The following is a 27,219-nucleotide window of genomic DNA, read 5'->3' as shown; positions in this document are numbered from 1 at the left end:
CCACTTTGTTGAAGATTCTTGTTCAATAAAAAGAGGAGGGAAAAAAGGTTGCTTTTCTGGTTCTTTATCCCTCTCACACAATAGCTTTGGTGAACTTTGCATACACCCTACTGCCTTGATTTTTATTTTTAATATAACAGTGGGAAAGTCTCCAAGGCTTAAATAAAAATCTTACCTTGGCAGGCTTTTGCTTCTAATACAACACAGATCAGAGGGGTGTTTTTTTGGCACTCATGCCTGAAACAGCTTATTCTCCAACATATGATTATATTAGTTATGAAAGCACTATATTATTTGTCACAATTTCATCAAGTTGGGAAAGTGCCTCAGGTAACAGAATGGCATCTTCCTGTGCAAACTTTCATATCCTATACAGATCTTTTATGATACTATCACTGTCAGTAGCTAAGTGTAAGAGAAGGATAATGTATCCGCTTTGTTTCTAATTCCTATTATAGCAAAACAGTCTCAAAAGAACCAGCCACACAAATAAAAGTACTATTGATGTGTTTATGCTGAGCTGGCTTCTAAAGCCAATTCACTGCATGCAACCTCTGTGATTACAGTCAGGTCATCGTCTCCCGAGTTTACCACAAGCACCAAAACATCTACCAGTGCCTCTGAAACCCAGCCTAAGACAGATTCTGCTCCAAGCTCAGGGTTTCTGCTGTTCTTTGGATTCAGTTTTGCTTTGTGTAGCTCTCCTCCACACCAGGACTTCATGGTTCTTTCCTTTCTTGACTGAAGAATTGGGGTAGAAAGTCATACTGAGATCATCTTTCAGACACAACGACATGAAGAATTCAGAAAGCAGCATCTGCCATCTTCCTGGGTATGATGTTCCCAGATGCTCAGACTCTGGAAACCCTAGGACACCCATCTTGGCCCAGAACAGGATTGCATACATCAGCCTAAACTCTTTCTAAAGCACTTTGAGGAGTACCAACTTGCTTTTAGAAATATCCAAGAAGTTACACATGCAGAAGCAGAGCACACAAACGTCAAACACATTGGTTTTATCTGTTCAATCTGATGAAGGGAGAGATTTCTGGAGGTGGACTCCAGGAAAGCCAGTCCCACAGCCAAAGCTGTATCAAGAGATGGCAAGTAGGATGGAGGCCATCACACGCTGACAAGAAAAGCCACCTCCTCGACAGTTCATTGTATGCAAACTGGAGATAGGGAAAGAGGACACCCCCTCCTGGGACTATTTTTTCCCACACCTCTGGCCCTTCTATAGGGCAGATATTAGTCTTACAAGATGTATTTACCAGGAGACATTAGCAAAGCTGATCCAGTTGAAATCATCTTTGCTCCTATGATGCAGCAACGTGCCTGTTTCTCCATACATCTGAGTAAAGACCCAGAAGGAGCCTGGGCCTCCTCTCCCAGCATCAGCCCTGCTCTTTCTGCAGACCTTTAGGGCTCTGCCCACCAACTCTTTGTGGGGGAAAGAGGGCAAAAGCAAGACTTAGTAATTTGAAAACCAAACAAACTGAAGATGACTGTGAATGTCAACTATAAATAGAGCATCAAGTGCTGCTGTGTACCTGCAGTAGAGCTGAACTGAAAATAGCAATATGAGAAGACGAAGCCATGCAGCACTGGTGTTGAGAAACAGCAATGTCAAGAGTATGAATATAGAAAAGAATAAGACTTTTCTACAGTAATTATCTACCTAACACAGAACAATGTGGAATAAATATAGAAATTTTATTGCCAAAAAGGCTCCTACTCCCACAGCGGTGCTCAAAGAGATGAAAAGCTCCAGAAAATTAAATGATAGAAGAAAAATAAAGACTACCTTTTTTTTTTTAAATATGCTTGTATTTTTCTGGTTTACCTTTTGTTCTATGGCACATTCCTTTTCTTAAGGGAGATTTCTGACCAGAATGGATCTAAGCCTGTGCATCTCCCGAATACTTGGTCAAAAGGTCCAGTAGTGCAAGTGGGAGTATTTGCTTACATAAGGCAATGAGACTCCACAAGAAATTAAGGTACTGAACAAGCACTGTAAAGATCAGGAACAAAACAAACCGTTGCCTTCAGTTCCTGTTTGGGCTAGCCGATTGCTCTATTCCTCATAGACAATTCTCACCTCATTCACACTTGGCTGGGTTATAGAGTGATATGTTCACCTACACTCAGAAGCTGGTGCCAAAAGAGTGAATGCAACCAAGCCTGCTCACAAGTCATTTCCCAGTGCCATATACTCATCCTGTCACACAAGCAGTAACCAGAAAGGTCACAAATGTTTTCAGTGTTGGAAGTGGGCAGCACTTTCAGTACAAAGCTAAGGTCCTGAGCTAGGTGTGCCTGCACTTCCTCCTCAGACCAATGCAGCAAGGCAGCTTTCATAGCAAACGTTCCTTCCTCAAAGCTTTCTTGGAAAGCTGGCTTGAACTGCATGGAGTCTTGCTTGCATTCATAAGCACAGCACAACAGGCCTGCTACCAAACACTGCAGTCCTGATCCACACACACTGCAGGGTTTTGGTTATATTAGAAGTTCTTCTTTAGAAAAAAAGCAATTCAGCTATAACATTTGGTAACAGCTCATTTAGAAACCACATTATTTTGACATTTTACCAATGATTTGTTGGTTGCCTATGCAATGGGCAATCTCAAAGATGAGTGGTTATTCTAAACCAATATCTAACAAACCTAGTATCTAAACTAACCAATTTAAATGCTGGGAAAGAATTAGGACCTTTAAGTCAAACAAATTTGAAAGGTGAATCCAAAGGCACAATCTGACGGAATCATGTTGATTCCTTTGCCAGGTGTAAATAGTGCCTATAGAAGTTTTCTTCCTATAAACACATATTTTATGCCATATATAATCATATAATCACTTTGCCTTTTACTGTTTCTCTATGCAATTATTTGATGCCACACAGCATTTCCATTCTTTCTTTTTTTCCCCTTGAAGAAACAACACACAACACAGCATGAATTCCTTGGTCTGAAAGCTCAGAAACTCATGGAGAAAAGTAAGCCTGTACTTACGACCAGAGGGAGTTTCTCCCCTGTGTGATGACTCCAGTGAATTTTGTTAGCCTTCGAGCATCTACTTCAATCCACTGATATGGGTCATTTCTTCCTGCACACCAAGCACCATCATAAAAATCATTTTCGTTAACACCTGCCTGAAAAGAAGGAGAAAACTGTCTTTATAAATCAGAACCAAGAAACCAAAGGTCTTTCATGGGAAAAACGAAAATAACACACAAAGTCATCACTCATTCCACTTCCTCCTCTGGCACCACTTTTAAAACCCCTGGGACAGTCATTCTCACCAAAATATTTCCTTACTCAAAGCAGGGAGGGAAATTCTGCAAAGTCCTTTTCAAAACTAAGAACCATTACATATAAAGTCAAGTTAGGGTTAGAAAGCATAAATAGGGCTTCAGTTCACTGTACCAGTCTGTGGCCTGAGAGAGCCTTTATCCAGAAGAAATGATCCCCATGGTCTTCAGTTATGAAAGTCTTAAAAAGTCAGCTCCAATCCATGTAAATAATGGTCAGTGCTGGAGCAATGTCATTTCCCTTGGCAAAGGAGAGAGTAGGGCATATGGAGATAATATTACTATTTCCCATCAATTTTTAGTCCCAGATTTATTAATTTTCATCACAAGGGTGTCAAAGGTTAAAAATTCAGGAGTGCCCAGCTGTCCTTCAACTTGTACACCAGTCTTTATGCCAGTTTCTTCTGGCAAAACCAGCTCAAAAAGCCCTCTCAATATTTTCAGAGAAATAGCTGCAAGGTATTTTGAGTAAACTGTATTCCAAATACAGCTGAAATATTTAAGGAAACATCGCATCTGAAGTCTTTAGATATTTATCTTATTACTAAAGCCCAGGAAATTTTTGGCACCAAGCAGCTACTGCCATAGAGAGCACAGAAGCTTTTCCATATGGTTCTCTGAGGCTACATGTAGTTTTATGATAACCCATTTGTGTTGAATATGGATTTATTGTTGCCATCCATGGAATTCTAAGAAAACATATCCTTAAACATGTCCCAGATATAAATGAAGGGTCTGGAAAACTTTGTTATATTAGAGACGTATCTTAAAGCTCTGATATAAAGCTACTGCCTATTCAGTGGTAAACTTTCAGCTGGTGTGTGTGTATATTTAAAACATAAATGAAGTATCCAAGAGCACAAGTGTCAAATTTCCCTGAATTATGCCTCAGCTTCCCTCTGAGCAGCATTAGCAGATGTTACAGTCATAGCGGGGTTACAATGGCAGCGATCCGACATTTTTAAGGACCATTTCCATCAAAATGGGCATTGTGTGGGTCTAACTCAAAGTGAAGACGCAGTGGGAAGAGAGATTAACTACAAGCCTGGTGGCATCTGAAGGAAGAGCTGCAAAACAGACACAGATTCAATTCCTAAAACTTCTTATTTTCTCAGGTACTCAAATCTGAGTAAGAGCAGCTTAAAAACAACTTGTTTTCCTAAATTCCAAAATTACCTTAAGCCACCTACTTCTATGTATTAACTCGATATTTTAAAATGGAGTTTGCTTAAGGGTTGGAGATAAAGGGAAAAACCTCTATTAACAATGGAGGTTACATTTTTCAAGGAGAACTGAACAATGGGAAAACAGGAGAATACAAATGTGATCACTGACCTGAGTAATAACCTTTCACAAGGAAAAGTTTCAATGCATTTTAGAATAAGATGAAATTTGAAGTAGCCTTCGGGTTTAAAACCAGTGCTTGCCAGGAAGCATTAAGATCTGCAGAGCACCTTGAACCAGCATTATGCTAATCCCATTCACAGTGATGAAATTTGACCAATTTCTCTGCACCAAACACCTGCATCTCTCGCTGCATCAGCTGAGATCCTTGGCCCTCATTCAGACTGAGGATATTTCCCATTGGTGTGATGATCATCAGGGTGTAAACCTCTCCTCTACGTTACTGTGAGAGGTGGGAAACAGAGGACAGAAAGAAAAACTTATATGCAAAAAAAATCCCAATTCTAATTTACTTACTAAAATCTCCATGGTTTCAATTGGATTTAAGCATATGTTTAAATTGCACATCAAATATGGGGAGTCTAAAGAACATGCTTACGGTTATGCACATCTTAAAGTAATATGGCCTTAAAAAGTGGCAAAGAGAGCATTAAAGAAAAGAAACGATGCTGCTTCTTGTTCCTGCTTTATTTCTTGCTATTAGCTTCTCTGAAGCAAAAAGTATTTTTACTAAGCAGAAAGAAGCAGGTATCTGTGTATAACTAGCACAGAGCACTATGTGAAAAAGAGGACTTTAATCAATGAGATGTTCTTGTTAGAAATATTTCTGAGGGAAAAGAATAGAAATAAACACGTTAAAACTTCTCTTTTCAAGCTTTCAGTCTGTGTTTTTTCTTAAGGTGCTTGAAGTTTTGAATTTGCCCTACAGCCACTTCAAAATACTGTTTCTAAAACAAAAAAACCCACCTTATAAATGCAATCAAATATTTAGTAGATATTTAAATTTCTTTGGGAAAAACGTTAATTCCTGAAGGATGAGAATGGCCATCATCAAATATTCAATCAAAGATATAGAACCAGATGCCTTGGCTCAGTAAGATGGTGACTTGAATTTAAAAGTTGTATATTGAATTAAAGGAGATATGAATTAAATTATAATCTGTATAATTTGTATATAATGAATTAAAGGGATAACTAAATTTATGACAAAATTATAGTTTTATGAATTAGAAGTTATGACACACCCAAGCTATACATTTTAAACACCTAAGTTGTCTTTATAAGGAGTGCAGCAGCTAATTAAAAATGAAAGTAAGGACTAAGTCTTAAGCAAATCCTTGTTTCCATCACTCAATTTTCAATAATAACTCAAAATTAACCCAGATTTCATAAATGCTAAAACATTCCTGAATATGCCGTATTGTATGAAAAAATACCTTTTTGATATAGAATAAGGGACTTCTTTTATGTCACTCCTAAATAAGTTCTCTATAAATATGACTGTTGAAAATCACAAATCAAGTAAAACAAACCAACTACTTATTATGTATCCAGAAGCTAAGATGAAGGGAAATCAAAAGGTTATGATTCCCTTACAAATGATGACTTGTGGTTTTAATTCATGTTCCTCTTTAGAGTTAGATACGTGCAAAACAGAACAAACACTTGCTCACATTATCACTGTTCCAAAAGCCTTATTCTATAACACAAAGATGTTACTGCCTAAATGTATTCAAACGAAGAAAGCAATTTCAGTCTGCTGCCATAAGTCAGCTAGAGAAGCAGCAGGAACACATAATATCAAACCACGTCTGTTTAAATTCTTCTCCTGTTTCCCAGAAGGATGATCAGAAAAATTATTTTACCAAAGGAAGTTTAGAAGGAAAATAAGAAATAGAAAAGCGTTACTCATCACAGGTATTTATAGCAAGCACTGTCAGTAGAGGAGAGGTAAAGCACGGAGGCTGGAAGTGTAACTTCAGTAATTGTGCCTTTTGCTTATGTTTTGAGAATGGAGCTTTTCAAAAGGAACTCATGAAACAAAGAAAAGACAAAAAGCAATACATTCTGCTTATCTGCATACACGCAATTGTATTACTTGCTCAATCTTCACTGCTGTTGGATTTCTCCAATCAGGAAAATGAGGAAGGGGAAGAAATATCATTCTACTAATTATTTCAGATTTAACCACTGCTAATTATTGGGCAAGTGACAAATACTAATGACTTTTATCCCTGAAGGCAGAGGGCCTCAATGAATATTATTCTATGCTATGATTTTTCCTCATGATGTTAAATTACTACTCGTGGTACTACTGCAGTTGCAGGCTGGATCTCATTGCTCCTGCCTGCCAGAGCTCCCAGCTTAATCACCACACTCACACAGGGCCAGAAGCAAAATCAGGTCCCACACAACGTGAGGTCACAAGAGGTACAGATCCCAGAAGGTCTTATCCAGCCTTGATAAGCTTGTCCTTCTTTGGAATAAAGCGTAAACTGACTGATTAATGTTATACACTTCAAATAGTCTAATCAGAAAAAACTAACCCTCAAAAGCCTTTGAAAAATTTCATTATTCTACAAATTCCCTGTGCATTGGGGTAGTGCCAGTTACCTGGGGTGAGCCCTAAGCTCCTCAGCTGACTTTGCAGCAGATGATAACGCTGGGCAGACAGCAGATTTTGTCTTATTTCAGGAAGAAGCACAACGGTTTCTTCCAGACATATGAATACTGGGATGGCTCCGTGGTTATACCCAGAGCAGGCCACCAGCCCATAAAACTGCTGATCACCAGACACATAGCATAGCGCTCTGATGAAACTTCAGAGGCACATCAGCCTCTCTGAGTCTGACTTGGGCAGAGTGTTTACTTCATGTGTAGTATTAAAGAGCATGAAAACACAGCTGCCTAAATACCAGTGCCTTTTGTCTTTGCCCAGCACACCGCAACCACCCTTCTAAACAACAAACAGAAACCACCAGGGACCTGGTCGCACACCTGACGCATCAGTCCTCCATAGCACTTATTCTCAGTTATAAGCATATATCTTTTTAAACACTAGAATTCTAAATACTTAAATTCTAAATGTAAAAATGTTGAGACTGAAATTCAGAACTCTTCACACAAAATAAAATTAAGCCCTAAAATCCAAGTGACGGGGAAGAAATCTGAGAATCCAAAGTGGCTTTGAACAGATTTTACCTACTAATTTTAACCTGACCCCGAAGGAAATACTATCTAAAGAGAAATAAACGCAAGCCCATACTTTTAACACTGCAAGTCATCGTAACACTAAGTGGTCAAGGGGCTTGGGGGAATTACTGTATGGATAGCATACAGATAAGTTTTCAGTAAGGGTAAAAGATTTTGACTCAAGCATTGCTAAGTATCTTTATTAAAGACACAGCAAATAAAAAGGGCTACATTTAAACAAAAAAAGTAAGCCAGAGAAGTCACTTGACTATAAGCCAGGTGGTTGGGTTCATTGTAGGTGAGCCTCACACAGTCCTGGGATCAGGACTATACCAGAAAAAGTCCCTATACCAGGAAAGAGCAAAAGCAGCTTTTGGATAATAATAAGGATCAATCCATGCAGAATTTGTACAGCTCAGGAAAATGACGACACAAAATCTATATGAAGCAGAAGCGTGACATTGCGAAGCCTTTGTTCACAGGAAAAAAGACCCATGAATTTTGAATGGAGAAGAGTAAAAACCCAGTTTGCAAAACACTGTACCCCGGCTTCACTGGAGGCTCTGGACTATCTTTGGGGGAAACACCATTCATGGTTAAGACTTTTACCCATCTTTATTTTAATGCAGCATTACTGGTGATGACATGACACACAACTAGATGGACTCCTGATCTGAACCAGTAGGGTCATTCTTGTCTTTAAGTAAATTGAACTTTAACACCAGCATGAAAAATAAGGGACCACAATCAGAGACTCACATCACTGCCCTTGGTCTTATGCCACTATATAACAAAAAACAATAATAATATAATTAAACTTTCCTATAGAGCCAACCTGAATATCATTTGCATACCATGATTTGTGCCCATGAGGTTTAATTCCTAGCAAACAATATGACGTAAAGACACAAACTACCTTGCACAGATCTCAAAAGAAGTTCCATATGAAGTCCTCCAGCTGGCTGTTTCTCAGGCAACTGCATAGCAAAACAGCTTTCTGACTAACATTAACTGATTAAAACAGCAGTGAAGAAAAGAAGAGGTTCCCCATTCCCCATAGACAAACTCACATAGCAGAGGCACTAGAAGATGCTGAAGCAAAGGGAAACACTTGCATAATGGGATTTTAACCAACAGTAGTCCCACCTTCCAGCAGCTGCCCCCCATTACATGGCAGTAGGCACCACGTGAAATTGTTCTACTGATTAGAGCTCATCCTTCCTAGTCCCAGCCTAACTGCCCTAGTTCATTAACTAGCAAACCCTTTCAGCTGGAGAACAAAACAGTCTAATGGAGGGTCTAATAACAGGTAAGTAATAGATTAAGAAAGCTTTAGAGACTTTTTTTGTTGTTGATTTGGTGTTAGTATCCTGTTTATGACTCTGAGCCTTAAATGTTGTGTTTTACTATGCAAAGTAGCTTTTTCTCATTGGAAAAGACTGTAATTCCGAAAACAGCCCTAATAGAGTGGAAAACAGAAACAAGAAATGGGGGAAATAGAATTTGGTCCTGCAAAGCAGCTAAGCACATCTTTCATATTAAATAAAAGGAGCTAAACTAGATTGCTTGCTAGTGACTTCTGAACTGAAGCAATTTTTGGTAGTACAATCACTGCCTTTGAAAAACTGCCTTGGGGCAAGTGCTTCACTTGAAACCACGGTTCTAATTAACCACTGTCATTAGCAAACAACAAAAAAAGCAATTTGCTGTGTAAGCTTCCTTCCAGGCTGATTGCTAAGGGAGCAGCTCTGGGCTGCCTTCACCTTTGCTTGCTCATAGAGGTCTGTTTGGATTTGCACCCTCAGCACACTAAGGTTGGAGTTTTTCTAACTAAGCCCCATGAATCTGCAGGTTATCCATCAACCTTATTCACTCCTATAATTCCAGTGTTTCCCCTTCATTTGAATTACATGAGCTGACAAAGTAGTCAGAACCAATAATCATCCATTGGTTCTCTTTATACAACAGTACAACCTTAAGCCATTCTCCCACTTAGGAGAAAAAAAATGGATGTTACCTGAATATTAAGCCTTCCTCTGTGGGCCCCAAGGCCATACCGCTTTGCTGTAGAGGCATGGAGCTGGAAGTCAGTAATTTTTAATGTCTCTAGTCCAAGTGGAGGGCAATCTACAAAACAAAAGATTGATTAAAACTTAGTTAAAAAAGAAACAGAACAAGTATTCAAAGTTTCTGGATTTCAATTGTGCCAAACTGGCTGGGGTCCTTGACTGGTACAAATAAGCACAGCATCACTGAAGTCAACGAGGAATGGCAAGTCTTACAAAATCAATGAAGGAATACCCTTGTGTTGGGTGCCATGGTTTAGTGTGAGGTGTCCCTGCCCAGGGCAGGGAGTTGGAACTGGATGGTCCTTTCCAACCCTACCTATTCTATGGTTCTATGATTCTACTGATTTACACCAGGTGAGGATCTGGCTTTTTGAGGGTCTCAGTTATTACTGCTTGCTACATGCTTCCAGTTTTCATGGATATGCACAGTATTTCCTGCCTAGTGCCTCTCAGTACAAAATGCCAGTAAAATGGCCTTTTATTTTTCTTCCCTTTTGGCATTTACTTTTTCATCTCTTGTTTTGATTATTCTCCCCCGTACTCATTCCAAGCTACTGTATGAAGTTATGTTTCCAATTAAAATCTGTTTTGGAAACTTCAAGTACATGTTGCACAACAGCATCTGGTCCAGAGGTCTGGGACTGGGGACAGCCACGCTCTTGCTTGACTAAGGACAAAGAGGGCAATTATGAAACAGGGGCCACCTCAGCTCCAAATTGTGCAAAGCTTTGAAGAAAGAAAAGCAGATGTTACTCCAGCAGCTGGAGCTCTGGTTTTGGAAGACAAGAAGTTGGAAAGAGTCTGCTTCATGATTATCAGAAAAATATCCCCTGCTCTAAAATGACCCCAGTACCACAGGATTTAAGTAAGTCCCTCATAGGGGTTGGAACTAAATGATCTTAAGGTCCTTTCCAACCCTAACTATTCTATGATTCTATGATTCATAGTGCTTAGTATATTTATCCTCAAAACAGCATGGTGAGGTGGGGAAGACCCATCTCAGGGTTTCACAGGAGGTGAATAAAACCACAGAGAAACACTTTGGGAGCACCTCAGTGGGACAACAGGGCACGATTTAGTGACTGAAATCAGCATGAGCTGGAACAGGAAAGTCTGTGTGGGGCAGAGGTGGAAAGCAGCGTCATACTTACTATTTAGACCAGGTACTGGTTAGGTTAGACTAGGATTTGCACTGCTCTGGCTTTACCACTTCTGGGCTTGGATAGAGGACAGATTTTTTTCTGCAGTTAAATGTGGGAGGATTATTGTAACTTGCACAACAGGCTGTGACAGAGACAGAAGCTGAACACCAGCAATGGATCCCAGGCCACATTTCCAATCCCCAGGCCACCCCTCCCTATCCATCCCTTCTCACTGCCTGCCTGACAGCTGGGATTGAAATCTCTTTTGTGCTGCAGTTGCTGGAGAATTCATAGGATAACACCACACAATTCCAGCCTGGTTTGTGCTGGAAGGGACCTTAAAGCTCATCCAGCTCCAACCCCTGCCACTGGCAGGGACACCTTCCACTAGAGCAGCTTGCTCCAAGCCCCTGTGTCCAACCTGGCCTTGAACACTGCCAGGGATGGGGCAGCCACAGCTTCTCTGGGCACCCTGTGCCAGCGCCTCAGCACCCTCACAGGGAAGAGCTTCTGCCCAAGATCCCATCTAAAACCCCTGAAGCCACTCCCCCTTGTGCTACCTCTACTTGCTCTTATAATAAATCCCTTTCTAGTTTTCTTGTGGGCCTCTTTAGGTACTGGAAGACTGCTTGTAAAGAGCCCAATCCTGCGCTCTATGCTTGTGTGTCACTTACATATATATGTTTAATCACTCACCAAAATGTCATGAGGATATGTACCTGAGAATCTCATCCTGGCTGTGTCTGTCAGGTGTAGTTTTGCATCGCGACGTACAAACTGGCAAAAATGTATGGTATTTCATATGTTCCTCCTTAGCACATAACAACCTAAAATCCCTCAGGAAAAATATTAAGTGTTGTCATTTCACCCTGGTATTTCTTTGTTCATCTATAGGAGAATTGTTGCATAAATCCAGGGCCAACTGTCTCCATCAGAGCCAGTAAAGATAAATGTTAAACATTTAAGTATCTTCTAAAGTACCAACAATGATCTTAGCCTTACACAGGAGACAAAATGTAGACAGTTCCTCATTTTGAAGAGCTTTCAATCTAATTATCCAAAACAGAGAAGAGACAGGATGTATAAGGGAAGCCAGAGGAAGGAATAATTTGTTGGATTTTTGTTTCATTGGCTGATTGTTTTAATTGCATTTCCTTAGAGAGTGTTTCATCTTTCATCATACTCCAAGTGGAAGAAGTTTCAGGCTCTGACAGATCTCTACTGGGAATATATTGCATAGCTGGGAACCGCCTGCCTTTCTTTAACAAGAACCTCAAGACAGGTTTGGAAATCAATCTCATGGTGTAATCCCGCAAACACTTTTGCACTTTGGTGTATTTTGCTCTGTGAACAGTGTAGCATTCCCAGGCACTCAAAAGCTATTCAGAAGTACTTGCACCAAGCAAGAAAAACAAGCTGCTTTTATATACTCAGCTCATAAAATATCATTTAATGCCATCTTTATACTGTGCCTAACAAGGCTGAGGAGCGATCCATAGGTACTGCTAGGAGTCAGTAAGAGTAGAAACAAAGAGAACAGGCAGATCCATTTGCAATGGATCCCCTAAAGCTCTGTCTCTTCCACATTGTTTTTCACACCCCGTTCTCTGCTATTGAACAGAAGCAATGGCTGTGGAGCTGCCCTGGGGACAGCCAGCACATCACTGCTCCATTGCTCTCTCCAGCATGGAGACCTGTTTTCATGCACCATTTGTGAGCCTGCCAGCTTCCTGTCCAAAGTGACCTGCAGTGACTTACACCTGGCAGTCTATGTACGAGAAGCGGGTTTGGTTTTATTCAGGCTGAAATGTTACTAATTGACTATAAAACTGGCATATTCTTGGGCTGCCTGTGGATTTCAGGGAGGGTGTCTTAGACTGCAAGATGAGTATTTACAGGCTGGAAAGTCTGCCTGCATGTATTTGTGTGTATTATCTCTGTTTCTAGAGAAACTGAAGCCTAATAATAGACTCAAAAATGTTCTATGGGTCTCAGATAAACACGCCTGACTGCTCTTTATTTTTCAAGAATGAATTATTTGTATTGTCTATGAACGCATCAGATTAACAGGCCAATATTATGAAATGCTCAATTTAACCAGAAGTTTCAATGAAAGGAAGATTGAGCTTTAAGATTAAGCAAGAGCCCTATGATACGGAGTATAGATACCTTTGATGAAAACTGTGCAATGCATTGTTAACAACATGCTGTCTTTTCTCAGTGTGGTCAAGCCTTGCAATACGTTAGCTGAAATCATTAGGATCTTTACCATCAGTTCAATGGTATCCAGGATTTTACTTTTTACTGTTATTTATATAAACTAGTAGGAGAACACCTAAGTTGCTTTCCCTTAAAGTGAACTAGACTTGAAGCTGGAACTTCACTAACATACCAAATCACACAAAGACCTTATTTTCTTTTAACTTGGTAAGAAAAAATCAAGTATTTTGCTCCAGTACTTGACTGAAAATTAATGGAAAGCATTCCTTAGCCCCTCTTTTTCCAGTGACCATCCCAAACCAGGAACAGAGCAGCAGGATTCTCCATAAAAGACCATTGACCTTTAGATGTTTCTGTGTGCACAGTTTCGCGCAGGAATGATATTCTTGGAGTCATCCAGCCTATTGTTTTCAGTAGCTTTGATGTATGGAATTTGTGCTGTTTTCCACAAGAGAAGACCTTTGATTTTGCTTTTAAATGAAATTATGTCTTTTATTCATAGCCATAATATTTGACTATTAACACATTAGGCATATTATTTTTTTCACATGCATATGAACTCCAGCATCTATAAAGGGATGAAAACAGGAGCATATTAGACCAAAACATCAATCTGGAATGCACAAAAATATTTGGGGTAAGTTTTTCAGTACAGCCTCATCTGACTGACTCCAAGTTACTCAACACAACCCAGCTGAAGTCATTTCACTACAGAAAAGAAAATGTCCTGAGTTATACTGTGACTTTAACTTCAGCTAAATTATTTTGTTGGGGTGTGTGTCTCCTGTTTCTTAAAGGTACTAGGGGGTTGTCCTGGGTTTAGCAGTATCAGTCAAGTCAGGACAGGGGTTAAAACTTAAACAAGGGAAGTTTAGATTGGATATAAGGAGGAAGTTCTTTACTGTGAAGGTGGTGAGGCACTGGAATGGGTTGCCCAGGGAAGTCGTGAATTCTCCATCCCTGGTGGTGTTCATTGCCAGGTTGAACAGAGCCTTAGTTGACATGGTTTAGTGTGCGGTGTCCCTGCCCATGGCAGGGGGGTTGGAACTGGATGATCTTAAGGTCCTTTCCAACCCTAACTATCCTATGATTCTATGATAACCAGTACAACCTGCTTTTGAAAAGCATACAGGAAAAGAAACTGATTCCTGGCATTCATCAAGACTACCGTTTATAAAGTATTGTTTCAATGCATTTTATTTAACTTTAAGAAATCTTTGCTATAACAATGAAAATTGCCACACAATCAGTAAGACTTCCTGAATGATTTTGTATTCTCCCTGCTAGCTTGACAAACCCTTGCAGAAGCTAGAGAAATTAAGCAGCATAAATAATCAGGGCAGTTCATGCCTCATAGATACAACTGGAAATGATCAAGTTATTTGGTTATTTTTTTTAACTGGTTGACAACACAATCATTATAAAATATAGGAAATTCAAGTACGGCTTTCAAAGACATTTCAAACCACATCCTAGGTACATAAAAACTTACTAACATAGTGCATCTAATGCATTTATGTTTTAGAGCAACTGAAAAGCAAGCATTAAGCTTGCAAATGCAGGGAAGAGCCTGAGGTATGGACATTTCTCTTATCCTGGCCCATATCCAAACATGATTTCATATGTGATTTGCAACCACAAATAGGTATTCACATGCCATTAATAAGATGTCTGGTTCAAATTAGTTAATCCATTCCAAGACCTAAAAAGACACAGAGCTTGTATTTAGACTTAATGACATTTGTATCTTGAAGAGTGTTACTGTGAGGTTTCCATTTCAAAATTGCTTTCCTATTAGCTATGTTAAATAGCTGTATCTCAGTGCCCATTATTTTCAATTATGCATCTATTAGCCAGACTGGTGATTGCATCCGAGCTAAGGACAGCAAAGCATTTCTGACACATCAACACTGTTAGCAATCACCTCTCCCTTGAAGTCAGGAAGAGCAAACATTTGAGATTACTTCAGTCACAATCTTACCTCTGAAATCTGAATTTACCAGTTATAATTTCGGTTTTGCTGTACTAAGAGCACTATCTAAAGCTATCCCTTCTCAAGCCAGCATCAACTCAAATTGCAGTCTCAGCATGGCTCTGTACAAGGGTATTAGCCCAGGTGTGGGAGCAGTTTCAGCCTCAGAATGGCTGTGTCCTACTGATGCAGCATCTTCCACTGAAGATGGTGGTCAAAAAGCCCACCTTCTGCAGAGCCAGCTTGGTGGTCCTTACACCTGTGGTGTAATTACAGCTGCTCTGTAGCTGTTCTTTATGATAAAGCTGTATCAGCAGGCATTCTTAGAAACATACTAATTCTCTAGGTAGAAGACAAATGTATGAGCAGGGCAAGGAAAACACTTCTGTTCATCTTTATTAATTATTTTATTTTCATCTGGTCTAAGTAAAGATTGTCAGATAAGTACAGATTGTCTTTATAGTTCTTGTATCTAATAAGTATGCATTTAGGAAATCAGTCTGTACTGTTCTTTTGGAGGCACAGCAGACAAATGATTTTAAATAATAAAGAATATTTGTCATCAATTTAGGAATATGGTTAGTTTCTCAAACGGAAAGAAGAAAAGAAGCATCATGTTTCCTCTTCAGTTATATTTTGAAGAGCCATACTCACAATCCTCCTCAATTCCTGCAAGTCTGTGCTTGTCTCATGCACAGTGATACTCAAATCTAGAAACGGAGAAATATCAGCCTTGTGTAGTCTAACAGTCTCCTTGATATTTGTGGGCAGAATGTACCCTGACTATTCATTTTTGATGATTCTAAATGTGCTTTAGCTCCAAGAGCTTTGTCATTTTTAAATACAGAAGAATCCCCTTGCACTTCAAAATATTTCTTTGGGGAGGAAGGATGTTACACTGCAGGGATACAGAAGTTCAGAGAAGACAAGAGGAGGTCAAGGCAGAGCTGACAGTGAGGTAACACAGAATTTTCTCTATGCAAAGAATGGTCTTAGTTCCAGGATTTTTTGTTGTTGCTGTTGGTATCTGTAGCCTTGCATTTGGGGCTTGAGCTTGCACCACCAAAGTTAACAGAACATCACTGTGACAAATATGAAGACCTTATCACTCTTCCAGTGTAACTAATTTAACTAACGCATTTCCATCAAACTATACACTACCAGTATGATTTTCAGTAACACAACATATCTCAAGTTATCACTGCGTTCAGCAGCAACAGGCGATGAAGTCTCATTAAAAATTGTCATAGAATCATAGAATGGTTTGGGTTGGAAAGGACCTTAAGATCATCCAGTTCCAGCTCCCCTGCCATGTGCAGGGATGTCTCACTGGTCGGTTTAGGGAGTCAAAACCACGTTGCACATCTTGGCCTTAGCGTGACTGGAGCTTGGCCAAGTCAGTGGATGATGGTAGCTAACAGGCATCTACAGCAACAGAGGTGATCTGTCACTTGGGAAGGGAAGCAGGTGCCAGAATGGTGTCCTCTAGGAGCTACTTCTATTTCTAGTAACAACCTATCACTGTAATTAATACCAGTTTCTTTTCTTTAAACCCATTTGCTCATGAGGCTTGGCTATAAACTTGTCCCTTCATTGGAGACCTTATTCTTTGGGGACTCAACACATATCCTGCCAGCACAAAATATGGTCAGATATCTCCCCTGGCAAAATCCCATGTAATAAGACAGATTTAGTTTTAGGTTTTGATTCCCTGTTTCTTTTTCTGGGTTACCCCAGGGTAGATGCAGAATTTAGCTCTTGTTTAAGCAACACAAATGTATAGCTAACGATGAAGATGCAAATCTGTGAAGCTACTGATATAGGCAAGTTAAGTTATACACGATTAAGCGTATACTCTGGTGGATGAAGATTTTAACGCTTTTTATACTATTCATAGTATTCTTTGACATTTACAGTCTTGGACAAAAATTCTTAATGAGGTCAATATAATAAATCCTCCCCTAAAATGTATTTTTAGAGCTTTTCCTATGAAAAGTGTGGCTGATAATTCATTTTTCAACAACAAAACTTTTAAAGGAAACTCCATCAGTCCAATTGCTTTGTCTTACGTAATACTTAGGTCACAGGTATGCAAAATATTTTAATATTGTAATGCACCTGAAAGGCGAAATAACAGTAAAAGCATATTTCTGCTGACATGCTGCTTGCTGAAAACACCTTTGCATTGCTGTTCTGTGACAGTCTTTGTGGGGGCTGAATTAAACAGAACAAGGTTCTCCATTTTCTAAATAGTTTGTTATATTTACAGTATTAGGACATTTGTGGGGGGAACACGGTCTAGCTAAAACTTGCTGTTTTGACAATGCAATTGTGGAAGGGTGAGATTTCCACAGATGTTCATGAGTCACACTCCATACGTGGTATGGCTCAGCTTTTCCCTGGAAACAGCTCTATGGATTTCAGTCTGAGCAGTATTTTGACTTTGTTCATGTCCGATGTGTTGCTATCAATACAGACTAGTTTCATTTCTGGCCTGAGTTCAGGCCACCAGTCCCCATGCACCCCAGATTAACTGAAGCAGTAGAGGCAGATGAAGGTTGTTCAAGCACACAGAGTTTGCTTTTATTTGCTTTTTCTTACAAACTCATTCCCAGGGCACTAAAAGAACAGAGCAAGCAATGTGCACTTACAACAAATCCCCTATATAGAAGTCAAAATACTGAATTATATTCTCAGATCAAAGATGAAATAAAAGATTAAACAGATGCCAAAATTTTGTCTCCTAAGTCAACATTAATTGTTCTCTAATGCTGCATCAAAGCTGTATATTTTTCTAGGACAAGTAGCAAATACTGCAAGGGGTTTAAGACGTCGGGGACTTCACTCAGAAGGAAGGGCAGTATTTATCACAACACTGCAACATACGCTTTTTCTATTATTAGTAATATTCTATTATATTAATATTATTATTCCTATTCTATTATCTTAGTATTATTATTACTATTCTATTATAGTAATATTTTATTACAATATATGTTTATCCTATGGTTGCTGTTGAAGATTTGAAGAAGAAAGCCCCAACAAAACCCACAAACACTTTTGGTTAGAAGCCACAAAACCCAGCTCTGTCAGAGGTCTGACCCAAAGCTCCTTTGAGTCAGCAGGCACATTTTCATTGGCTCTAGGTGAGGAAAAAGCCTAAGTGACAGTCCCATGAATGTTACCCATTTGATATCCAGAGCTGTGTTTGATGATCAGATATGCCTCTTATTTGCATCCATCTTTTCCGGGGCTGTTTCTGGGCCAAGGGGCTGTGCTTTGATATCCTGTTAGCCTGTGAGGATATACTTTTTAATCCTATCTTGCTCACCAGGCACTGCTTTGTCTTCCAGGTATACACACTCCTTTCCCTGCTAAGGCTCTCACCAGAAGATTTGTTGCCATGGTCTTTCTTGTCTTGAGTACTACCCATGCTTCAAAAACTGAACCAGATCTTTAGGAATGGAGGGAGTTACAGAGAGGTTGCAAACAGCTCCTGCCTGATGGCAAAAGGCCAGTCCAGGACAGGGAAAGCTCTCTCCCATGGTGCAGACACCAAACACTTCCACTCTGTCTATATGCCACCTAAACACAGTGCACCAGAGAGAAGGACTGGGCACAACCATCACTTGAAAAGTTGCAGGGTACAGACTCCACGCAAGGGTAAAAGTGTCTATGCTCCTCCTTCCAAGTTTGAGGGAAAATGCAAGGATTAAAGGCAAATAAAGAATAAATTAAGAATTATCTTGATCCTTTAGGTCAGGTCTGACATGAAACCGAGCATTTCTGAGATTCACAAAGTGCACTTTTTATTGCATTATTATTCACATTTTTGCTCCCTCACAAATCCGGGTTGCGGCTGGTTCTAGATACAGCAAAACAGCACACTTAGCAGGGAGAGCTTCTATTATTCCTGGCACAGCTGGAAGCAGGAAGCTCCAGAAAGCCTGCTCTTTGTGAGTTTGCTGGCCAACCTTTCAGACTCATGAGGCTCATCCAGACTCCAGATACCATACACATTCCCTGAGCTGCCCACTGCTGCCATTGTGTTGCCTGCTTAGGAGACAATCTGATTTATGATGTGGACGATGCAGGAGCCTGATCCCACATGGATAAAGTCAGCATGCTTGGGCACAAGAAGCATCTCCCATTTTAACTCCTGACTCTGTTTCTTGCTGCCTGTGGTCCTGCTCAGGAGGAAGAAGCAACCACAACCATACATGCCTCAGGCATCAGCCTCCTCCAGGTAGAGGGATGTTACAGCTGAACCCAGGTCAATAGGTGTGGAAACACTGTCCATAGCTCTTGTATGCCTTAAACTGCCTTAATTTCTCTTTTCCCATGCCTTTTTATGAGAAGAGAAAGGCAGAGGAAAGGGAGGTGCGTGCAAGCAACCCAGTATTCCTGTCTTGCTGCCCATGGGAACATCACCTTGCTGACCTGATACGGGAAAGAATGAGGATGGGAATAATATTGCAAACCTGGCCATGGTTCCCAGGCCATTAACAGAAGAAAGAATGTGAGGACAAGCTGCATTCAGTGCAGTCTGAATTCACTGTAGGCATAGCTCCAGGAAAGGTTTCCAGATGCTCGTGATACAAGGTACCCTCTGATCTGTATCCAAACCTGACAAGTCCTCCGCTTTCTCTACAAAGGAGTATGTGTAGTCATTCTGAAAGAGACATATTATTACCTTTAATGGACAAAAAAACCCTCAGCCTGAAAAATATCATATCGATATGATACTTTTTATTGAGTTTTGACTAAGGCTGAATTCTGTGCTATTAATTTTAACACGTCTCCTCTGATGTTTTTCTGAAGCACAGGATGAAGGCTTTCTGTAATTCCAGCTAAAGCCACAAAACTGAGTACAGCCATCAAAAATGAGAACCATCCTTTTTATTCCCACAGCCAAACAAGTGGATTCAGCCAAACGATGGAGAAAAACCTTGAGACAGACCACTTGCACAATGGCTGGGTGTAGGACTAAAATTACCATTAGAAACGCATATCTGTCCAATGTCTTCATGCCAGAAATAGCTTAAAACATCAAATCACTGCAATATTCTGCAAGACCAAAGATTCTACAATGAGAAAATTAAATGTGGCCATTAGAAATGAGCACTGAAACTTAGAATGCCATTAACAAGTACAAAATCAAGACAGAAAATAGCTACTTTCTTAAGGTACATCCCTCCCTGTCTCAATAAAGGGGATATCTTAAAAATGCTAAAGTTTAACCACATTAACAGCCCCATTTGAGTGTATTTTACTAAGAATAGTAAAACTGCATAAAACCCGTTATATGAGTATAAAATTGGCTCATGGTGCAATTATTTTCCTCCCTCTCTATGAAAGCTATAGTAGTAACTTTATACAGAAGTAAATGTATCCATAGTGAGGTATAGCACATTCACTTTGCAGTTGTACAGAGTGACAGCAGAGTCATGAAATTCCTTACACATAAATAACCTGGAAAAAGTCCATAACTCTGGGCCTTGGAAATACACATCTACCAAGAATTTTGCCAGTTTTAAGGATTTTGGAGTAGAGACATATTTTTGGAGCAAAATAGGGATCCCAGGTGGCACAAGGAAGTATCCAAGTGGGAAGACAGGAAAGGGGCTGTATATGCTCCATCAGGAGGATCAGAATTGCACACGTGAGGTTATATCAGACTCAGTGGTGAAATACGCATGAACAACTTCAGCAGCTCTCTAAAAACACCTGATTTCACTGAGATGGATGGCACTATTATGAAATGACCCAGTTTTCACTCTCCTAAGCACACACACGAAGCCCACACACATAGAGCAAGAAAAACTTGAGAGATTGTAAAGGAGTTCTCATTAGTAGTGACAAGCCATTAAATTTTCTTGCCATTACTATAGTTACCTCTACTCCTAAGTACTAAATTTACACTTGAGAAATGTAGTCACTTCCAGGTCAGTAGTACTTAACATTACTTAACTTTTAATCAAGTTAAGCATAGTCTGAACTATGTTTCTTTCACTTTTTTATAAGGCAGAAAATGCGCTGAAAATGATACTGAAACAGCTGTATTAGCTTCCTTTGATGAAGCAGTCCAAAGTCTAACACAAATAAATCAGAGATGAAGATAGAACCACTTTTCTATTCAGTTCTGTATTTCACAGTAGGCTGTTTTCTACCCGTTTAGCTTTCTGACTGAGCTCTTGATGTGCGCCAGCAAACTTGAGAGCCAGTGTGATGAAGTAGTATGAGCAGCAGACAGTCATTAGTCATCTTAGCTGTGAGCTGGAATGTCATCTTTCATTTTTTCATGATTAAAACTAAAAATACCCATTTACCAACAGAACGTAGAAGTCTTCTCTTCTCCTGTATATTCTATTCACAGCATATTCTGCAGTGAGACCTGGTTAACAGGATCATCTTTCTGAAAGTCATTCCTCCCCTGCTGCTCTGTGGAAAAATAGTCAATTTTAAATCTTCCCAAAGAATATGCTGCTGACCAGAAGTGACATTAAACTTTGCCTCTTCTGCATGTAGAAACACACATAGCTGCAAACACGCCTCCATGCACAATCAAGAAGACCCTCAAAGATGGCCTGACCACTTCAGCAGAGGTTTCCATCATACCCCAGCACCTAATTGTATTTCTACCCCTTGCAATTAATATCTTTCCTCCTCTAGAAGCAGTAATTCTTCTGCAAGGAAGCATCACTGGAGGTGGAAATGGTTGTTCGAGCTTCAGAGTTTATCTGTGAGCCGTCACACTGCACAGGCTGGCCTTAGTTGCTGCCTAGTCCTTGTCCAGGTTGCACATCTGGGCTAAATACTCGACCTATATAGAGAGCCTGTGACAGGAAATACCTAAAATCTATCCAGCTTGGTTTTAAAACCTTTTATAAAGCGCAAGTCTCTGTTTTATGCAGACCTGGGGTGTCTGCTCCAGCAGCAAGTTCAGACATGTATACCTTTTTTCTAACATCACATCTATTGTTATTATTTCACATGAAACAATAAGAGGAATGAATAAAACCAAACACTTCTCATAAAGCATAGAAGCCACCGTAGTGCCTGGAGCTATTGCTCAACGATTTCAAACGGAAGTTGCGTGGTTACAATTAACCTGAAGTCAAACTTCCCATCCCTGAAAAGGAAATCAGGTTGTATTTCCTAGAGCACATTAAAAGGAAGTTTAGTTGGCTTGTTTGCTTTGCACTGGACTTTCTTATTCTTAAATGCATGGTTGATCCAAGTCTAGCTCTAAGACAGTACTAAAGAGTCAGAAGTGGCTAATACATTTAAAGCCCAAACGAGTGGAAAACTCTTTCAGTGAAGGGATCAAAAATTGGCCAAATGCACACAGAAAACAACCAGAGGTTCTTCAGATATACCCAGAAGTGCTGAAAAGCAAAAGATTTGGGAATTCACATAACAGAGCTTTCTTCTTTCCTTTAATGCACCCTATGTCCAACAGTTGTACCCTTGAGAAGCACCCTGAAAGCAGAGTATTTAACAGTTTGAAGCATCAGGAAGTAAAACTTCACAGAACAATTAAATCTCTAAGATTTGAGAAAATCAAATCCAGGCCTGGATTGAAAACCTATAAACATAAAGACAGCATAAAGAGCAAGAGTGGAATTGCCGGGATGGAAGGAGGGATGCAGAAGGCATGCTTTGCCTGGGAACAGGGCTGTGACTGCCATTTGGGCTCACAGTGGAGACACGAACCCCAGGGCAGCACAGGAATCCCATTGGAAAACGCACCATTGATGAAGAAATCTAAGGACAGAGCCCAGTTTGCAAAAGCAATGAATTATCCATGTTTTTGAAGGAACTCATAAAACACACGCACTCTGCTGTCAGGCTCTCCCTTTCCCACATTTCACCTGCTGTGCTTCCCATGAGCTTTTGCTCATCTTCCTCAAGGATTTCAGCTGCTAAACAATGTTTTAGCTTTTGCTTGTCCATTGTGAAGATGGCGCTTTGCACACACCATAGTCCCTCCTTTTCACTTCCCCCTCTCTACCTGCCCTCAAACCACTCAGGGAAGAGCCTATTTAGGGAGCTAAAGAATAAGATTAAATGAAAAATGCCTGAAGCCCAAGCGAGCACCAGGATTCTGTGGGTTTAGGAGCTTTATTCTTAATATCTTTTTAATTTTGAGCATTCACCATTGTCACAAGCCTCGAGCTTCCTGCCTGCAGGAAATGTGCTAAAAATACCATGAGAAAGACATGGCTCTTGCTATTTCTGAGCTGATCAGAAGGAAGAACTGGAGGTTCAGCAGGGAAGCTGTTATGAAGCTCCGGCTCCATGCTACAGAACTGAAATAGTTCAAGCAAGGTTCAGACAAATATCTCGCAGGGTGGGCACCTCTCCAACTCAAATGAGTGAGTGTTCAGAGGTCCTTCCGCCCTATTCCAGCTTCCTACGATCTTGCAGCTTTATGCAGCCCGCAAAAGATTCCCAAAATCCAGTCTGTCTAAACATCCTTTCTGCTTTGTTTAACAATTCAGCCCTGGTCCAGCAAAGGCTCATAATCAGAAGCTGAACATTTAACACATAGGAGGCTTCACTGATTCAATGCTAAGTGTGTCAGGCACTTCAAACGATATGAAATGTGAGTTATCAGAGAGTTTGATATTGCATGTCTGCTTGATCAAGGCTGAAAGCCCAGAGATCCAAAGCGAAGGCAATGCATTTACCAGCCTGTGGACTGCTCAGGAGAACACTCAAATAAACCCTAGTCTCTGTTATTTGCCCAGTGAGGTTTGCCATCCTTTCCCTGGAGAAAGGAGTCATGCTAGCAACAATACATGCTGTCACCATGCCTCCACTGCAAAACATGAATATGCTAGTGTGAAAAGTGCAGGTCATTAATTGGGGATTTATCATTAACTCAACTGCTGCCCTGGAGAGTCCATCCTCCTTCCCACCCACAGGAGCTGGAAGTATTTGCTAAGCAGAGGTATACTGCACTTGAAAAGCTGTGGACTAGAGAAAGCTTGGAGATAAGCTACCCTGAGGATTGAAAAAGAATATCTTTAACTTGCTAATTGGGAGGAAAAAGTCTGATTCAGAATTAATGAACAGAATTATGGAGTGGTTTTGCAGAACAGTAGTGCTATTTTCTCTCCTCTTTTTCAGAGCTCTGTGGTATTTTAGCTGCCTAACTCCATACCAGCACTTTTTGATCATAATCTGAAAACTTTCCCATTCTATTCCTTTTCTGTGTAAGGGCTCCTCATGTACAATTGCCATTTGACTGGCATTCAAGCATCAAAGCCCCCCAAAGTACATATTTGGTGTTGGTGTATTACTAATATCAAACAATTCAGATGTGTCTGCAGTATTTTGTGTTCCACATGCTACTAGTCCTCATCATGATTTGGATTATTTAGAAAGCAGACCTGTAAAACTTTACCTCCCCACCCCTTTTTGCTTGATAGTTTAAAATAACACTAATACTTTCAGCTGCAAGTTGAGAGCTTTGCTTCTTGTTCATTGTGGACTTGAGCTATTGCTTGCAGACAGACATCACTCTCCTTGTTGTAGAAGTGTTTTCAGGTCCTAAGCAACAGGCAGTAGTCTTGCAGAGGAAATGGGTCAAGAATATATTATCTTTCATATTTTCTTCTCTTTTAAGGTAAAGAATTCAGTTGTCCAGGCAGACAACAGATGCTATACCTTGTGATTTCAGTGGCCAGATACCTCAACCCTCATTCCTCCTGGGCTGCAAGTTTGGCAGCTGAGGAATTTATCCATTTTCTTCTCTGAGCTCATGCATCCCACCCATCTCTTGTCCTCTGCAGTACCTGGGCTCATTCTGTCAGTATTTCCAAAGGTCTTTGAAAGACACTCATAGCTTCTTGCCTCTACTTATGACTCACCAATCATCTGTTCCACTACAAGATGGAAACAAGATTTTTTGGGGGCCTCTTTTTGTCACTTGCATGTACTTAATGAAAAACCTGATGCAAAGGAGCTGGACCAGATGTGAGACACTCATCTGAGGAGCCTGCAAGAGTTTTGGACTGAAGTCCTCTGCTGGGATCCTAAAGCATTCAGAAGAGCCGAAGGAAGAATGTGTCTGCCAAAAGAGCTGTAAGACATTTTTCTCTTTGTCTTAGCTTGGGTGTGTGCTGGACTTTGGCTACAACTGGCCTTGGCTACTTGTCTCCTCAGCCCTCTATGCACTAGCAACATAAGAATTATCACCTTACCTTAGTGGACATGCATGTCCCCATGCTCTTGGGTCACCTGTATCTTGGAGCAAATCTGAGTTCAGGTTTACCATGGGAAATTCCAGCCTTCCCTCCATCCATGTATACAAGCCATCTGTAACCCAGACATACTTTTGGCAGAGTTTTCAATGGAATTTTTGCCCAGAATTTGAAGTGAGTAAAAAAAGTGCAGTTTAAATACTCAGTGGCATAAAACTGGGTCTATCCTTTGGGACAGGGAACTTGCCATCCAGCTTGTGGTGGCAAATGTTATTCTAACTGTTTCTGGAATATTTTCTGTAACTTTTCAGTATATAAGCAATTAAGGGGGGAAAGAGAAAAATCATGTTGTTATAAGCTGAAGTTTTAGGTTCTGTTTTTAGGCAAACACATAAGAAAGGCTGTTTGGCTGAAATGGAAGTTTCTGTTCTAAGTCAGTGAAAGATCACTGGGAGGGTTGAGATCTGGTGCCATGTTCTGACATCCTCTGTCATGTGTATGGGGCAAACTCATTACACTATAGAAAATTATCCTGGGGGAAAAAAGAGTGTATTGAAAGCAAATCCGGCATAAGGGTGGTTATAATGGTGAGTGCTTACATCCAGATTTGAGATCAGCTCTTCTAAGATACTTTGAAGTTTTCCCTGCATTTGACAGATGTTTTAGGAGGACCCTGAAAGTAGAGGGGAGCCATAAACCTGTCACCATAAACCAATGTATTTCTGAAGAAGAGAACATAAAAATACTCTAATTTCTGGGAAAGAATGAGAAAGATGGTTTTCAGTTGCTCCCATTGCAAACAACACTGTCTCCCAGCACACCGTGATGATTAATGCACTCAGGCAGTTTACAGTAAATCTTGGATGTGTTAGAGGAAGGAGATACTTGGCCTTGCTCTGTGCTCTTATGTCAAACATAACTCCCCTTGAAATGGGAGACTGTTTTGCTTTCTAAAGTTCTTATGAGGAAACAGGTAAAAGGCAAATCTAGGGACAACGGAGACTGCAGAACTCCTGAACCCCTCCATAGGCCAAAGAAAAACAGAAGTCAAGCAGGAACATTTGGGGTTCCCCCTCAGGTTTCCTTTTAGGTCCCAGCCAGGAAGATCAATCTTGTAGAGCCAAAAAGAAGGGAAATGACAAGAAAACTACTAAATTCGTGATGCATGAGAACGCGAGGAAGATATCATCTACAGGAAGCACTGAAGCTCCATGATCTAAGCAAGCAAATTAGATTTAGGAAGCTCTGTCAGCCGCTGTCTGGATGAGATACTGAGGTCCAAAAGAAAGAACAACTTAAATACAGGTCTCTGGTGCTTTAGCCAATTGAGTCCCATTATAGAACAGGTGAATGCTGTACCTAGTAGTGTCTCCTGGGTGGTGAAGATCTGTCTGCCATGTACTAGGATTCAAAACTAAGCATTTGCCTGTCCTGAATGGATCAGTACACTGTAAACTTAACCAACATAACAAGCTGTGGGAGGAACATGGCCACCAGACAAGGCAATGGAACAGGATGTTTCCCTTTATCTGATTTCAAACGACGCCCCAGATGGCTAAAGCACCCACATGGCTGTCATGAACACACATCTCATAGGGAAAGTTGCTGAACATCAACCTACTGACGTACATGGGTGCTATCAGCCCATGCTGCAGGAGATACTTCTTTTCTCATGAACATCAGAAGGAGCTGAATGGAGGCTGGAGGACAAAGATGAGTATTTGTACATTTTGGTATTTGTATTAGCTTTCAATGAATGAAATAGAGAAATATCAATTGGTTTCCATCACCACCACCAAAACAATCACTACCTGTGGCGGTATTTCTAAGGATAGGAGCTTAGATTGCAATCTGTTAAGCACAAAAATCATACCTCTTTCAAAACTCTCATCTTTTTAGAAGTTTATAACTATAAAAATAC

General features: G+C 40.3%; 1 protein-coding gene across 2 annotated transcripts in view; it reads right to left on the bottom strand.

Annotated features, from left to right (window-relative positions):
- Positions 1–27,219, bottom strand: part of CPXM2 (carboxypeptidase X, M14 family member 2) — a 78,264-nt gene that overhangs the window by 41,325 nt on the left and 9,720 nt on the right. The window contains exons 2-3 of one of the 2 annotated variants that reach the window (XM_061458557.1): positions 9,702–9,811; positions 3,009–3,148 (exon numbers count right to left, since the gene is read on the bottom strand). In XM_061458557.1, coding sequence (XP_061314541.1) covers positions 3,009–3,148; positions 9,702–9,811 — 250 coding nt within the window. Of the gene's footprint in view, positions 1–3,008; positions 3,149–4,829; positions 4,943–9,701; positions 9,812–27,219 lie in introns of those variants that run through there. The other variant, XM_061458558.1, reaches the window with a different exon arrangement.

The sequence above is a fragment of the Pezoporus flaviventris genome, unplaced genomic scaffold, assembly GCF_033815535.1.
Source record: "Pezoporus flaviventris isolate CSIRO_AGI_PZ_B2104156 unplaced genomic scaffold, CSIRO_AGI_Pfla_v1 ptg000029l, whole genome shotgun sequence".
Taxonomy (NCBI): Eukaryota; Metazoa; Chordata; class Aves; order Psittaciformes; family Psittacidae; genus Pezoporus; species Pezoporus flaviventris.
The sequence above is the reverse complement of the archived record's forward strand: the minus strand, read 5'-3'. Positions and strand labels throughout refer to the sequence as shown.